This window comes from Marmota marmota, unplaced genomic scaffold, assembly GCF_001458135.2.
Source record: "Marmota marmota marmota unplaced genomic scaffold, marMar, whole genome shotgun sequence".
NCBI lineage: Eukaryota > Metazoa > Chordata > Mammalia > Rodentia > Sciuridae > Marmota > Marmota marmota.
In genome coordinates, this window is record NW_026000005.1 from 21,601,065 (window position 1) to 21,614,459 (window position 13,395).

Here is a 13,395-nt window from a genome sequence, read left to right on the forward strand (position 1 = left end):
GACCGGTAGTCAGTGACGGGTATGATCCAATTGCAGTGGTACCAACCTAAGACAGGAGGCTGACGCCTAGAGGTCAGTTCATCCGATGACGGGTAAGGACCATATGTTGAATTGGACTGCCTAACAGGCACGGTCCCTAAGCCACATTGCTTGTTGTTTAATTAAACAAAAAGGGGGAGATGCTGAGAGCCACGGCCGAGTCTGTATGGCCCCTGGCATTTTGCCAACAGTATTGATTGACAGGCGAGGCATTACTATCCGCCTCTGCCGCAACTTTTGAGTTCTCGCACTATTTTGGAGTTCTCGTGGGGATTTCCGGGGATTCCCCGAGAGTTCCCATTGGTTGGGGAAGTGCAGGAGGAGGGATTTCCGAGAGAGATATTTCCGGCTGGGGGTTCCTGGAGAAGCCTCGTGGCGTTCGGGAGGATTCCCCGGGAGCTGTGTGAAGTGTTTTCCTGCAGTTTGAAAATAAAGTTTGTTCCTGCTTCAGTGGCTCGTGATTTGTGCCCAGCCAGACTGTGGCATATATATATATATATATATATTTTTTTTTTTAATGTGGTGCTGGGGAATGAACCCAGTGCATTACATGTAGGCAAGCGCTGTACCACTGAGCTACAATCCCAGCTCGAGGATTTTCTTCTTTATAACCTGGTATGTGTGGTTGCCAAAACCATATGATCAGGAACACATGGTTGCCAAAGATAAATGGGAGTGAGAATACTATTCATACATAATTTCAGAAATGAAATCTGCAGAGAAAGGGACTGGATGAGAGTGGCATTGTTTGTCCAGGCTGATTGAAGGCAGGCAGGGGCTAGCAAAGGCTTTTCAGCCACAGCTGCCTGGACTCTCTTCTTCCCACCCTGTCCCCACCTCTACTCCAGTTGCATTCACCTGGCAGCCCCAAGACTGGCTCTAGTCACACCTGCACAGGTGTGAAAATAATGGGCTGTCACCCTGTATCTAAGGCTTGAGCTGTACCAGAGCACACTGACTCCAGCCAGCTGACGAGGAACAGGAGGCACCAGCTGTGCATATTGAGAGGACTTCTGTCTGGAGCTGTCACCTCAGGGCACAGGTGGTCAGCCGTGAGTTCAGACATGACTGGTTCTTTCCACTGAACTGAACTAACAACTAATGAGTAGTCACTAAGTAGACAGTGTCCAGAACAATACCTGACATGTAGCAGATGCTGAACAAAGTCACTGGATGAGCATATTAGCTGCCAGGGCATATCAGGGGGTGGTTGCGACCTCTATTCAATAGAAGTTCATAATCTAGTGAAGGAGGCTGATTTGTATCCTAGTGACACTTGATACAAGGCACTCTATGAGAAAAGCTGAGATATAATTTATGAATATGGTATGAATAAGGTAGCAATTGTGACTGATCTTTTATATTATCATTTTAATTGCACTATCTGTGGGGTGTGGTGTGATGATTCAATATATACAGTGCATAATGGTAAGAACCGGGTAGTTAGCATTTCCTTTTCCTTAAACATCTTTTTCAGATGAATAGTTTGCAAATTTTTTCTCCCATTCTGTAGGATGTATCTTTGTTGTGTTGAGTGTTTCCTGATCAAGCTGGGCTCAGAGCCCCTATTGTCCAGCTACCCAGGATGCTGAGATGGGAGGAAAAATAAAAATTTTTATTAATATGTAACAATTGTACATACTTATGAAGTACAGTGTGATGTTTCAATACATATATACAATGTGTGCTGATCAAATCAGGTAGTTGACATTTCCACCTCCTCATCTTTACTTTGTACTTTGTGTTTGGGGTTTTTGAGCTCCTCTCTTCTAGGTATTCACAAAAGAGATAATAGGTTATTATGAACTACATTCACTAGAACTTATTTCTTCTCCTTCTTCTTCTTCTCCTTCTCCTTCTCCTTTTGTGTTCGGGTGGAACCCTAGGGCCTCAAGCACACGAGGCAAGTGCTCTACTATGCAGCTACACCCTTAATTATATTCCTTCAATTTAACTGCATCTCAGTACCTGTTATCCATTCTTTCTGTATCTCCCTTCCTGTCCACCTCCATCTGCCTCTAATAATCACTGTTTTGCATTCAGATCTACTTTTTTAGCATCCATATATGAAAGGGGGGGGAGAATATGAGGTATTTGTCTTTATGTGTCTGATTTATTTTACGTAACATAACGTCCTCTAGTTGTACCTATCTTGCTGCAAATGATAGGATATCATTGTTTTTTACAGTCAAATAATATTCCATTGTATGTGTGTGTGTGTGTGTGTGTGTATATATATATATATATACATATACATATACATATGTGTTTGTGTGGGGTTGTGTGTAGGTATATGTGTGTGCGTGTGTGTGTGTGTGTCACATTTTCTTTCTCCATCAGTTGATGGGCACCTATGTCAATTTTATATTTGAGCTATTGTAAATAGTGCCACAATAAACATGGCAGTGCAGCTGTCTCTTTTGTAGGCTGATTTTCCTTCCTTTGGATATATACTCAGCAGTGGGATTCCTGGATGATGTGGTAGTTCTATTTTTAGTTCTTTGGGGAACCTCCATACTGTTTTCCACAGTGGCTGTACTAATTTACATTTCCACCAATAGTGTATATGAGTTTCCTTTTTCCTACATCTTCACCAGCACTTGTTAGTTTTTCTTTTTTATTGTAGTCATTCTAATTGGAGTGAGATAATACCTCATTGTAGTTTTGATTTGCATTTCCCTGACAGCTAATGATGTTGAGCATTTTTTTCATAAATTTGTTAGTCATTTGAATTTCTTCTTTTGAGAAATGACTATTCACGTCATCTGCCCATTTTTTAGATGTATGTTTTTTGTTCTTGAATACTTTGAGTTCCTTATATATTCTGGATATTAATCATTTTTTAGATGAATAGTTTGCAATTTTTTTTTTCTCCCATTCTGTAGGGTGTGTCTTTTCGTGTTGAGTGTTTCCATCACTGTGCAAAAACCATTTAGTCCTTTTAGTTTGATGTAATCTCCTTCATCTGTTTTTGCTTTTGTTATCTGTACTTTTGGAGTCTTATCAAAATCTTTACCTATATTGATGTGACACTTCTGACTGGGAAAAGCTAGAGTGGATTCTTGGAGGAGGTAAAATTTGAGTGGAGTCTAGTGGTCGAAAATAAATGGAGGGCTGGGGATGTGGCTCAGAGGCTGAGTGCCCCTGAGTTCATCCCAAGGACCCTAAATAAACAAACAAACAAATAAAAAAATAAATTTCTTAGGCATAGGTGAGTTGGGCCTGGAGGGGAGATGGAGAACAGGAAGTTCAGGGCAATTCAATAGGCTTGGCTCTGGCTAGAAATACGCCTGAAGAAGTGGGTAAGGGCTGAATTGTGGAGTGCTTTGCTGGCCAGTCCTGGGATTTCTGGGCCTCTCTCTTTGCTCCTCTGTGGACTCCTGCACACAAAGCCTGGGCTACCCTCTGCAGTAAGGTGGCAGCTGGCTGTCCAAGCCAGCTTCTGCCCTTCTTAGGGACTCTGGCACCCTGCCACTCATATCTACTGGGCAGGAACACAGGCCCCCACCTCCTCCTTCCATCCTGCCAGCAGTGGGGTGAGTGGACAGGACAGCTGATCTGAAGGCAGCGATAGGCAGCTGAGGTTCCCCTCTACCCCTCCACATTAGTAGGCCTGGCAGACAACAGGAAGGCAGCCAGGCTGAGCAAGTCCCTTGTTAAAAGAAGCAGCCACACACGGTGGGCTGTGGATAACAGGCCACTCGGCTTTCATTAATTGCTCATCCCAGAAGAAACCGGAAGATGGTGGGGGGGGAGGGGGTTGGCAAAGTCAAGGCAACCTGGACGGCTGAAACCATCCACAGCCAGCTCCTGCTGCCGTGTTTACTCCCCTGTTCCAGAGACTCCCTTCCCAGCTCCCTTCTGTCTCCTTTTATCTTTTAGAAAAATTCTGAGTGGGTGGTTAGGTCTAGAATAACATTGGGGTGTGACAAGAAATATGGGTAAGAAGGGGGGGCAGCATGAAACTAGTTAATTTTTAACTAGTTTCCTATTTATAATCTAATCATATTACTCAAAATTTGATTTTATAAAAAGATAGGAGAATTACTTGTACTCTTTGGCCTAGCACCCTCAAACTGCCATTATTAGCATCTTCATCTGTTATCTTCCAGTCTCCCACCAAATTTGTACATATATGACACACTTTTTTTCTCTGTTTTTCTTTCTTTCTTCCTCTCTTTTCATACTAGGATTAAACCCACTGGCACTTTACCACTAAGCTACATCCCCAAACCTGTTTATTTTTTAATTTTGAAACAGGTCTCACTAAGTTGCTGAGGGTCTTGCTAAATTGCTGAGGTCAGCCTCAAACTTTCAATTCTCCTGCCTTGGCTGTCTCTCTTGGGTTATTTGATTCCAAACCCCATGAACTTTCTACTCTCTCCACTATGCTATTAGCTAGGTTCAGAAAAACTCCAGGATTTGCCCAAGATCATAAAATTCCTGTGAGGCAAAATGAGCCTGGAACCCAGATGCCCTGGTCTTACATCAGGGGCACTTCCCCAGGCTTTCTCATAAGCTGTCTTCTCTCCAATCTTTCACTTGTACTTTCTGTACCCACTTGATGTCTCCCTGTGTCCATTGTTCAGGCTCAGCAGGCCCATAAGACTGAAGTGAAAAGGCAGAAGTAGAAAGGAATTTGGTGCCTGTAGAATGTTGGAGCTATTGAACCTCTGGATCATTGAACATCTGATTTAGCTAACGCTGGTAGTCTCTAAACTTTGGTCTGTTTGTTATCTGAGTTAATACATTTTCTTTTTCCTTGTATCAGCCTGTTGAGTTAGGTTTTACTGAATCCTAACAAGCACGAACACATTGGTGTCTCTAATCTCACAGTTTTTACTCACCAGGACACTTGTTGAAGCAAAACTGTCATTTCCTCTTCCTTTGACATCAAGCTGGTTTGTGGTGCTTAGTCCTGGTCCATTGACGAGATGATAAGTTCTTAAAGAACAGAAGGCTTTGCCCTTATGTGTTTTGAAGCCCTGGATTCTGGTACTGACTCCACTGGTAACTGGTTTAGCCATTTACCCTCTGCTGTGGTTCAACTGTGTCCATCAAAGTTTGTGTTAGAAATTTAATCCCTACTGCAACAGTGTTTCAAGATGGGACCTTTAAAAAGTGGTCAGGATTAATGTCATTATCATGAGATTGGGTTAGTTATCAAGGGAGTGGGTTCCTGATAAAAAAATGAATTCAGCCCCTTTCCCATCTCTCCACCCATCTTTCATGTGTGTACATGTGTGCAAATTCACACATCCTCCTTTGTCCTTCTTTCTTCAGCCAAGGAATGACGCAATAAGAAGGCCCTCACCAGATTCTGGACTTCCCAGCCTCAAGATACCTATATCTACCTATCTATATCTATATCTATATATAGATATACACTCACACATATATACACACATGTGTATATGTGTATGTGTGTGTGTATTTGTGTGTGTGTGTGTGTATCCTCTGTATTTATAAATTACCCAATCTTAGGATTCTGTTATGATAGCAGAAATTGAACTAAGACACCCTTTATCTTTCTTTATCTGTGTTATTGTCTTGGGGGGAGCTGCTGAACCAAGGAGTGATAAATAAGTATTATATTTATGCTAATTCTCATTGGAATATTGTAGATCATTTTTATGGAGCAGCAAAAAATACATGATATGGGCTGGGGATGTGGCTCAAGTGGTAGCGCGCTCGCCTGGCCTGCGTGCGGCCTGGGTTCAATCGTCAGCACCACATACAATAAAGATGTTGTGTCCGCCGAAAACTAAAAAAATAAATATTAAAAATTCTCTCTCTCTCTTTAAAAAAAATACATGATATATATTTCCATTTATATGAAGTTCAAAAATAATCTGTAGTGCCAGAAATCAGAATAGTGATTATCTGGTAGGTGGAAGGACAGTGACTATGAAGTAGCATGAAGGAACAGAAAGTTCTGGGCTTATGAAGTTTTCTGTATTTTGTATGTATATATATACATATATATATGTATATTTATATGCACACACATATATGCATATATGTATATATATAAATATATAATATATGTATAATTTATGCCTCAATTTTTAAAAAATGTTTTAAGAAAGAATGGATTCTGATATCATAATGAGTTTGGTAGTCAAGAATGCTGTGATTGATTAGTGATGTTTGCCATGGACAGGGGGAAAGTGATAGATGTCAACACAAGTACCACACAGTTGCCATTCTTATGCTTAACCGATCATCTTCCGAGAGAAGTTTCTGCGTCATTTAAGTGTCTACCTTAGAGGATTATAATAAGGTGAAGGTTCTTTGATTAATGTGAATCCCTAGCCAAGTGTAAAATGTTATATACATTTATTCCCTGCAATGTCTTGCATAGCAGGACTGACTTTGGCAGGAAGTTTCCCCCCAAATTCTTCCTAGCTGAAATGAAATGCAGCAGAGAGCAGAGCCAGATATTTTCAAAATGCCAGGCTCCCCATGAACATGGACATGGCTTGTCTGTCCCTTCATTCATATTACAAACACTTAGTGCTGATGTTCATTTACACACCGGCTTTCCCATTGTGCAGAGCCATTTTTGAAGGGACTAAAATGATTTCCACAGGCCAAGCTAAGTAATGCATTTTCTTCTGAGGCTTTATCCTTTTCTAAGGCTCTATCTCAAGATGGGGTCTGGGATTTGTCATTTCTCCTTCCCCTTCCAACTGCAAATCTGCTGGGGCCTTTCAGGGCTTTGCTCCATAGGCTCTTGGTTTATGTCTATTAGCCAAGGCATCTGGTTTTGGTGCCTTCTGTCACCTCTGGGAGCCTCTGGATTACTGATGAGGATTGTGCTAACCAGCCTGCATCTTTGGGAAGCTCAGGGCTCATCAGATGTGCTCTTTTCTGCCTGGTGTCCCCACAGAGGGAGCAGGACAGAGCCTGGCAACCGTACCTGTACTTCCGAAGTCAGCCAGACAGCCAGGCCCAAAGAAAGATCCAACCTGGGTATTCAGCTAAGAGATACCTCCGAGGCCTCTTGCGGACTTGGCCCCCTGACACCATGTACAGGCTCCAATGTGCAGGTCAGTAGGGGAATGGGAGGGGTGAACCCCAGGCTGCCCCACTTCTCATTCTGGTGGGAGGGTGTGTTTTCCATCAAGACCTGAAGCACCAGGAATTCAGGCCCAATTGTGTATTAAAGCAAAGTCCCTGAGCTCAGTAGCCTGCAAGTCTCTATCACGGCCATGGCCCTTTATCCTCCCTCAGAATTTGCAAAGGGAAGGACAGACTGAAGTCTTGCCTTCACGCCTCACACTCCACATCCCAAGCCAGAACTTTCTTCCCAAACTTCCCCACTCAGGGGCCTCAGAGACCCTCCAATTTAACTTCCACTATTTATAAGGTAAGAAAAAAAAACAGGGCCCAGAGAAGCAAAGTATTTTTCCAAAATCACTCAAAAGCGGAGCTGGGGCCAGAAGTCAGATCCCCTGCACCATCAGCTCCACATTCTTGCCAACATTCCCTAGCTCCCCATCTGAGGCGATCTCAGATCCTCCAGGACCTCTTGAAGATGGCGGCTCTCCAGCATAACTCCCTTAAGGGTGAGATGGACACCCTTCTGCAGAACAGAGACCCTAAATGCACTCTGCAAAGGCTTAAAAATGAAAACAGGAAATGAGGATTGGAGTTGCCAGGTTGAGGGCATACACACACACACACACACACACACACACACACACACACAGCTAAACTTGAAATATTTAAGACATACTTCAACTAACTAAGTATTCATTGTTTACCTGAAATTCAAATTTAACTGGACATCCTGTATTTTATTTGGCAAACCTACTGGGGATGAGAGGTAAGCTGTAATATTTGCCAGTACCCACTCTGCTATTTGCCATCTCTTCAGCACCAACAAACAGGCAAGACCAGAAGAATTCTGGCTTTCTTTTTCCTTTATAGGTTTACCCTGGGAGAGTCGAGAAAACAGCTCTCTCCCTAGTAAGTGGTAACTTGAAGCAAAATGAGAGATGTGGGCTTGTCCAATAATTGGCTTTACTTTCATGGCAATACCATGGTCGCAGGCAGTTCATTTATTCAGCACTTGTGAGAAAGAGCCCCTTAGCCCAAGATGTGTTTATCATTGGATGGGGCTGAGGCAGAGAAGGCCACTGCCCCATTGCCTGAGCCCAACATCTCTAAGAAAGAAGGGACCACTGGGCATGGTGGCACACACTTGTAATCCCAGCAGCTCAGGAGGCTGAGGCAGGAGGATCATGAGTTCAAAGCCAGCCTCAGCCATTCAGCAAGACCCTGTCTTAAATTTAAAAAAAAAAAAAAAAAGGCTGGAGATGTGGCTCAGTTGTAAAGCAACCCTGGATTCAATCTCTGGTACCATAAGAAAAGGAAAGGGAAGGAAGGAAGGAAGGTTAATTCCTCTTAACATCAATATATGTCACAGACTCTTCTATGGGAGTCAAATGGCTAAAGCATGTGGTTTAACAAAAGACATGTATGTATACCTGAAGGCTCTTTTCATAACTTTTTGCCTAAGCTCCTCTTAAAGGTAGGCCTTCAAGCTGGAGAAATAATGGATAGACTCTGGTGAGAAATGACCTGCCCAATAGCCCCTGCCACTCTCTCCCTCCCTCACATCTCAGAGCCCACCATGTTTGTGATGCTAGTATGTTCTCTGGTCCCTTCATTCTGCCTCTCTGAGATATTCTCTCTGCCCTTCAAGTTAACATCTTCTCCAAAGGCTTTTCTGACAACTCTAGCCCATACTGAAATTCTTGTTTTCGATCCTTACTGACACTCGGGCCACACAGTTGAGCACAGAGGAGCTCTGTCTATCTAATAGACTGAGTGTCTTTAAAAAGGGCCCATGTCTGGTCCTGCTGTATCCACCCTACTGCCTGACAGAGGGTAAGCCTTAAACAGAAATTTGCTTAATGACTAGATTGAGAAGGCCCACAGAAGCAAACAGGATATATCCACTACCATTGGATCCCTCCTCTTAGGCAGAATGAGCCTTTCACCCAACTCCAAGGAAACAGCCATGTTTCTTACATGAGGAAGACCCAGTTTTTGGGAATGGTGAAGTTAAAGAAGCATACTTATAGCATAAGACTAGAAGAACAGAGAAACCTCAATAGGCTCAATCTCATTTCTTAATCCCTCTCATCTTCTAACTATCTTCCTTTATGGGCATTACCCAAAGCCAAAACTAGTTCAAGTGGGGAAACTTGTTGTTTCCAAAACTCTAGATCAGAGACCATATTTCTACCAAAAATTTCTGACTTGTTCTTCAGGGCACATCAAGGATTCTGTGCTGCTCCAGGAAAGTCAACTTAATGTGCCAAAGAGTCTCAGGCCACAACAGGATCTTTCAGGTGTGCCCCCCAAATACCATCTCCTGCCTGTCTTCCCTCCATTTTGGATTCAACAAGAAAAATCTTTTGAACAAGGTACATGTTGCTTTTGGGACTAGTGCTCAAATATTTGGATTTTAACACCTTAAAGTGGATTTTCTGAAAATAAGATCTAGGGATTCTATGTTCCAGTGTCATCATCTGTAAAATGAAGGGGTTAGTCTAAACCAGTACTATCCAAGAGTACTTTCTGAAATGATGGAATGTTCTATATAGTGTCCAATACAGTAACCATCAGCCACTTAAGTCTAATGAGCACTTGATATGTAGCTACTACAATGGTGAAACTGAACTTTTTATTTTATTTAATTTAATTAATTTACATCTAAATAGCCATATGTTCTAATGGCTATATATATACTGTATTGAGCTGTGCATGCACAGACTCTATGTTTTAGATGATTTCTTAGGTCTGTTCTACTTGAATATTCTTTAATCCTTTGATTTTTTTGGTAGCAATATCATATGGGGGGAAAATAAGCTTTGGAGCCAGAATTGTTGTGGTTGTTCTGTCATTTACAAGATGTAGGAACTTTTTTTAAAACCAGTATCTCATATATATATATATATATATATATATATATATATATATATATACACACACACACACACACACACACACATACATATATGTATATCTTTATTTATTTTTATGTGGTGCTAAGGATCAAACCCAGTGCCTCACACGTTAGGTAAGTGCTGTATCACTGAGCTACAACCCCAGCCCAAGTAATAGGATCTTGAGCAAGTCAGTTCACCTCTTTGAGTTTCTGTTTGCTCATCCCTGCAACAGCACATCAAGACCTACATGGTTACTGCACAGGAAATCATTGTGATCTGTCTGTAAACTGTTCTATACTACAGAGATTTACTGAGCTGTCACAGGCAGGCAGGGACACAGAGGCAGTATAGAATAATAACTAAGCATGTGGCTATTAACACCAGGCTCCAAGCTAAATGACCTCTTTGGGTCTTGGGTTCCTCATTATAACATGGAGGTGACCAAATCACCTTTACTTCACAAGGTCATATGTAAGAGTTAAATGGGATAATTTAGTACCTCATACATAGTAAGTGCTCAATAAATATTAATTATAAACTGTCCCAGCTCTTGTTTTTTAAGTATAATTACTAACTGATTGCAATGCCCAATTGCACATAATCACAGGGGCCGAAAAAAATCAATGTTTTAAGAAGTAAACAGAGCTCAAAGGCTATAACTTGAAACCTGATTAATGTTTTCATTGGTTTTTAACCTTATCTCCCCTTGGCCTCCCTCTCTTTGCCAAACTCTTTATCTGGAGAAGTAGCAAAAGTCCTGACTGCAAGCCCCAGGCCCCCCAACAATGAGGCAAGCCATTGGCCCAGTTGCTCACATTCCCTGCCTCCTTGGCTTGCCCCTCTGTAAAATGCTAGTAAGGGTGTCTGCATTCCTTCCTCCCTGGCTGATGTAGCAAATCACAGGTGAAGACAGAGGGGAAAAGCTCCCTAAAAGCTCTGAATTGCTATCTGGATGCCCTCCCACCCACACCCCACCCCACCCCACCCCCGCCGCATATGTGAGATACAGAGAGACAGTTCTGTGGGCTTCTTTCAATAATTGAAACTTCCAGTACTTTTCTTACAAACTGGTTTCTATTAGGCATAAACAAATGAGCTGGATAATGACATTTACGAAGATAAAATTCTTGTTACCATCACATAGATTGAGTTTACCTGAGATGTGGCCAAAGAGGCTGATGATTCTCTCTCCCCTACCACAATGCCCCTGTCCCAACTTAGACACTAATATGTTACCCAGTTGAGTGCAGGACCATTTGACTAGAGTCTCACTTTCTCCACCCTCAGAAGTATATCCGTCTCCAAGAAGGATGCATCTGTAGTCTGACTGGACCCCAAAGAAACATTCTAGAATACCCCAAAAGGTCTTCTTCAGTGCTGCACTCCAGTTGGAGTTGAGATCCCCTAGGGAGCAAGTCCAATGTGGCCTTGGGCCACCTAGATTGAGGAATCCCCAGGACTCATCAGGCTTCAAGCTTCCCTGGGCCACTAAAACCTGGGCAGACTTTGGAACCTGCACCTGTGTCACAGCCACCAACACTCTCTCAGAATCAGCATCAATCAGAGTAGGCTTCAGGAACCAATGGGCAGAGGCAGGTGAGCTGGAGGGGGTGAGCAGCTCCACTCATGAGCGTTCAGCTGTTGACCCAACACACAAGGAAGGGAATGATGAGGGCAGGTGAGGGTTGGGGAGCATAGAGGAACAGTGAGGCCGACTAGGGGAAGGAGGAGGAGCTCCCGGAAGTCTAGTGCTCCATCTCACACAGGGCTCCTGAAGGCTTCCAGAGCCCCTGATTGAAAGACAACCCTGCTTTGTTCCGCAGAGCTGCATGCTGGGAATGAAGGGATTGCTAAAGCTTGGCTCCAAACAAGGAAGGTTTGCCAGACAGTTTCAGCAATAAATCTACCTTGAGTAAGTGATGAAAATAGCTGCAGGACCCTTTAAACCATCGATGAAAGATTTGTTAACTATGCTGGAGTCATCTGTTGACTCAGATCCCTCCCAAGGGTTGCAGACAGGGTAAATCCAGAGAGCTGAGCAGCAGTCCCACCTCGCTGCACACCTAAGGGTTTTTTCCCTAAGTAAACAACCGGGAGACACCCAGGAAATCCAGGAGCCTGCTGTAGACTGGAAGCATCTCTATGACAACCAAGCAAGGTTGCAGGTCACACCACCATAGTGCCACTGCTGAAATCCACAAATCCCGGGCAGCCACATTCATTATCTTATTTGAGCTCCAGACAGCTCTGCAAGGAAGTAAGGGCAAGAAATTAGTATCCTCACCTTGCAGGTGAGAAAACAGTGGTCAACAGAGCCTCTTCCCCTAGTCTCCTGACCCTGTTTCCAGCAATTGGCTGCCATTTCTATAGAAGCACTACCAGAAAAAAAAAAAAATAGAAGTAAAGGAGGAGCGGCAGGAGAAACAAGGGCTTTGACTACTTTTGCTCAAAGAAGCAAGATGGGGGGCAATTTGGAGATAGCAAAATCACCATGCCCATTTCTGGGGTTCTAGGCTGATCCACTGTCCACTCTTGCAGGTCAATGGGGCCTGGATGAAGAGGAAGCTGGGGCTGGTGGACACATGAACCAGGACTCTGTAGCCAAGAACCACAGTAGTCGAGAGACTCACTTGCTGCCACGTAGGAAGCAGCCCTGGCAGGAAGAGAAAACCCCAGCAGAGGTACCACTTTAATGAACTCTGTGTGACATGGTTGCAAACTTATGGAATCCTTCCTCTCTTTGCCATTTCTTGGGGTTCTCCAGAGAAGAGAAGAATGCTTTGACAAGTTTCTCAAAGTGTCACTTGATATATTCCTTGAAGAACACTGTCAAATATTCCTTGAAGAAAAGGGTTTTATAGCCAAAGACATTGGGGAAATGCTGCATACATCCTTTCAAGCAAAGTCAGAGGACACACTTAGATATGGAGCACTTCAGGCAATCCTATAGTGAAGTCACCAGCCTAACTTTATTTAACTCCAGATTTTCCAAATCATTGAACCACGGCTCCTCCCTTGACTCTTCACCCCATCTGTAGCCTTATCTAGGAAGAAGAGCTCTTGACTTTAAACATGGTACAAGAAATTCAGCTAATTTTGAACTGAGCATGGTAGCACATGCCTGTAATCCCAGCAACTCAGGATACTGAGGCAGGAGGATCACAAGTTTGAGACCAGCCTCAACAACTTAGTGAGACCTTGTCTCAAAGGAGGTGTGGTGGCACACATCTGTAATCCCACAGTTTGGGAGGCTGAGACAGGAGGATCTCAAGTTTGAAGCCAGCCTTGGCAATTTAGCAAGGCGGTAAGCAACCTAGCAAGACATCCCCAAGAGAGAAAGAGAGAGAGAGAGAGAAAGAGAGAGAGAAAGGAAGGAAGGAAAGAAAGAAGA

General features: G+C 43.2%; 1 protein-coding gene across 3 annotated transcripts in view; it reads left to right on the forward strand.

Moving 5' to 3' along the window:
- Kiaa2012 (KIAA2012 ortholog) overlaps window positions 1-13,395 on the forward strand; it is a 112,503-nt gene that overhangs the window by 14,579 nt on the left and 84,529 nt on the right. For all 3 annotated transcript variants that reach the window (XM_048808325.1, XM_048808323.1, XM_048808324.1), the window contains exons 3-5: window positions 6,932-7,091; window positions 9,324-9,479; window positions 12,543-12,685. In XM_048808325.1, coding sequence (XP_048664282.1) covers window positions 6,932-7,091; window positions 9,324-9,479; window positions 12,543-12,685 — 459 coding nt within the window. The remainder of the gene's footprint in view (window positions 1-6,931; window positions 7,092-9,323; window positions 9,480-12,542; window positions 12,686-13,395) is intronic.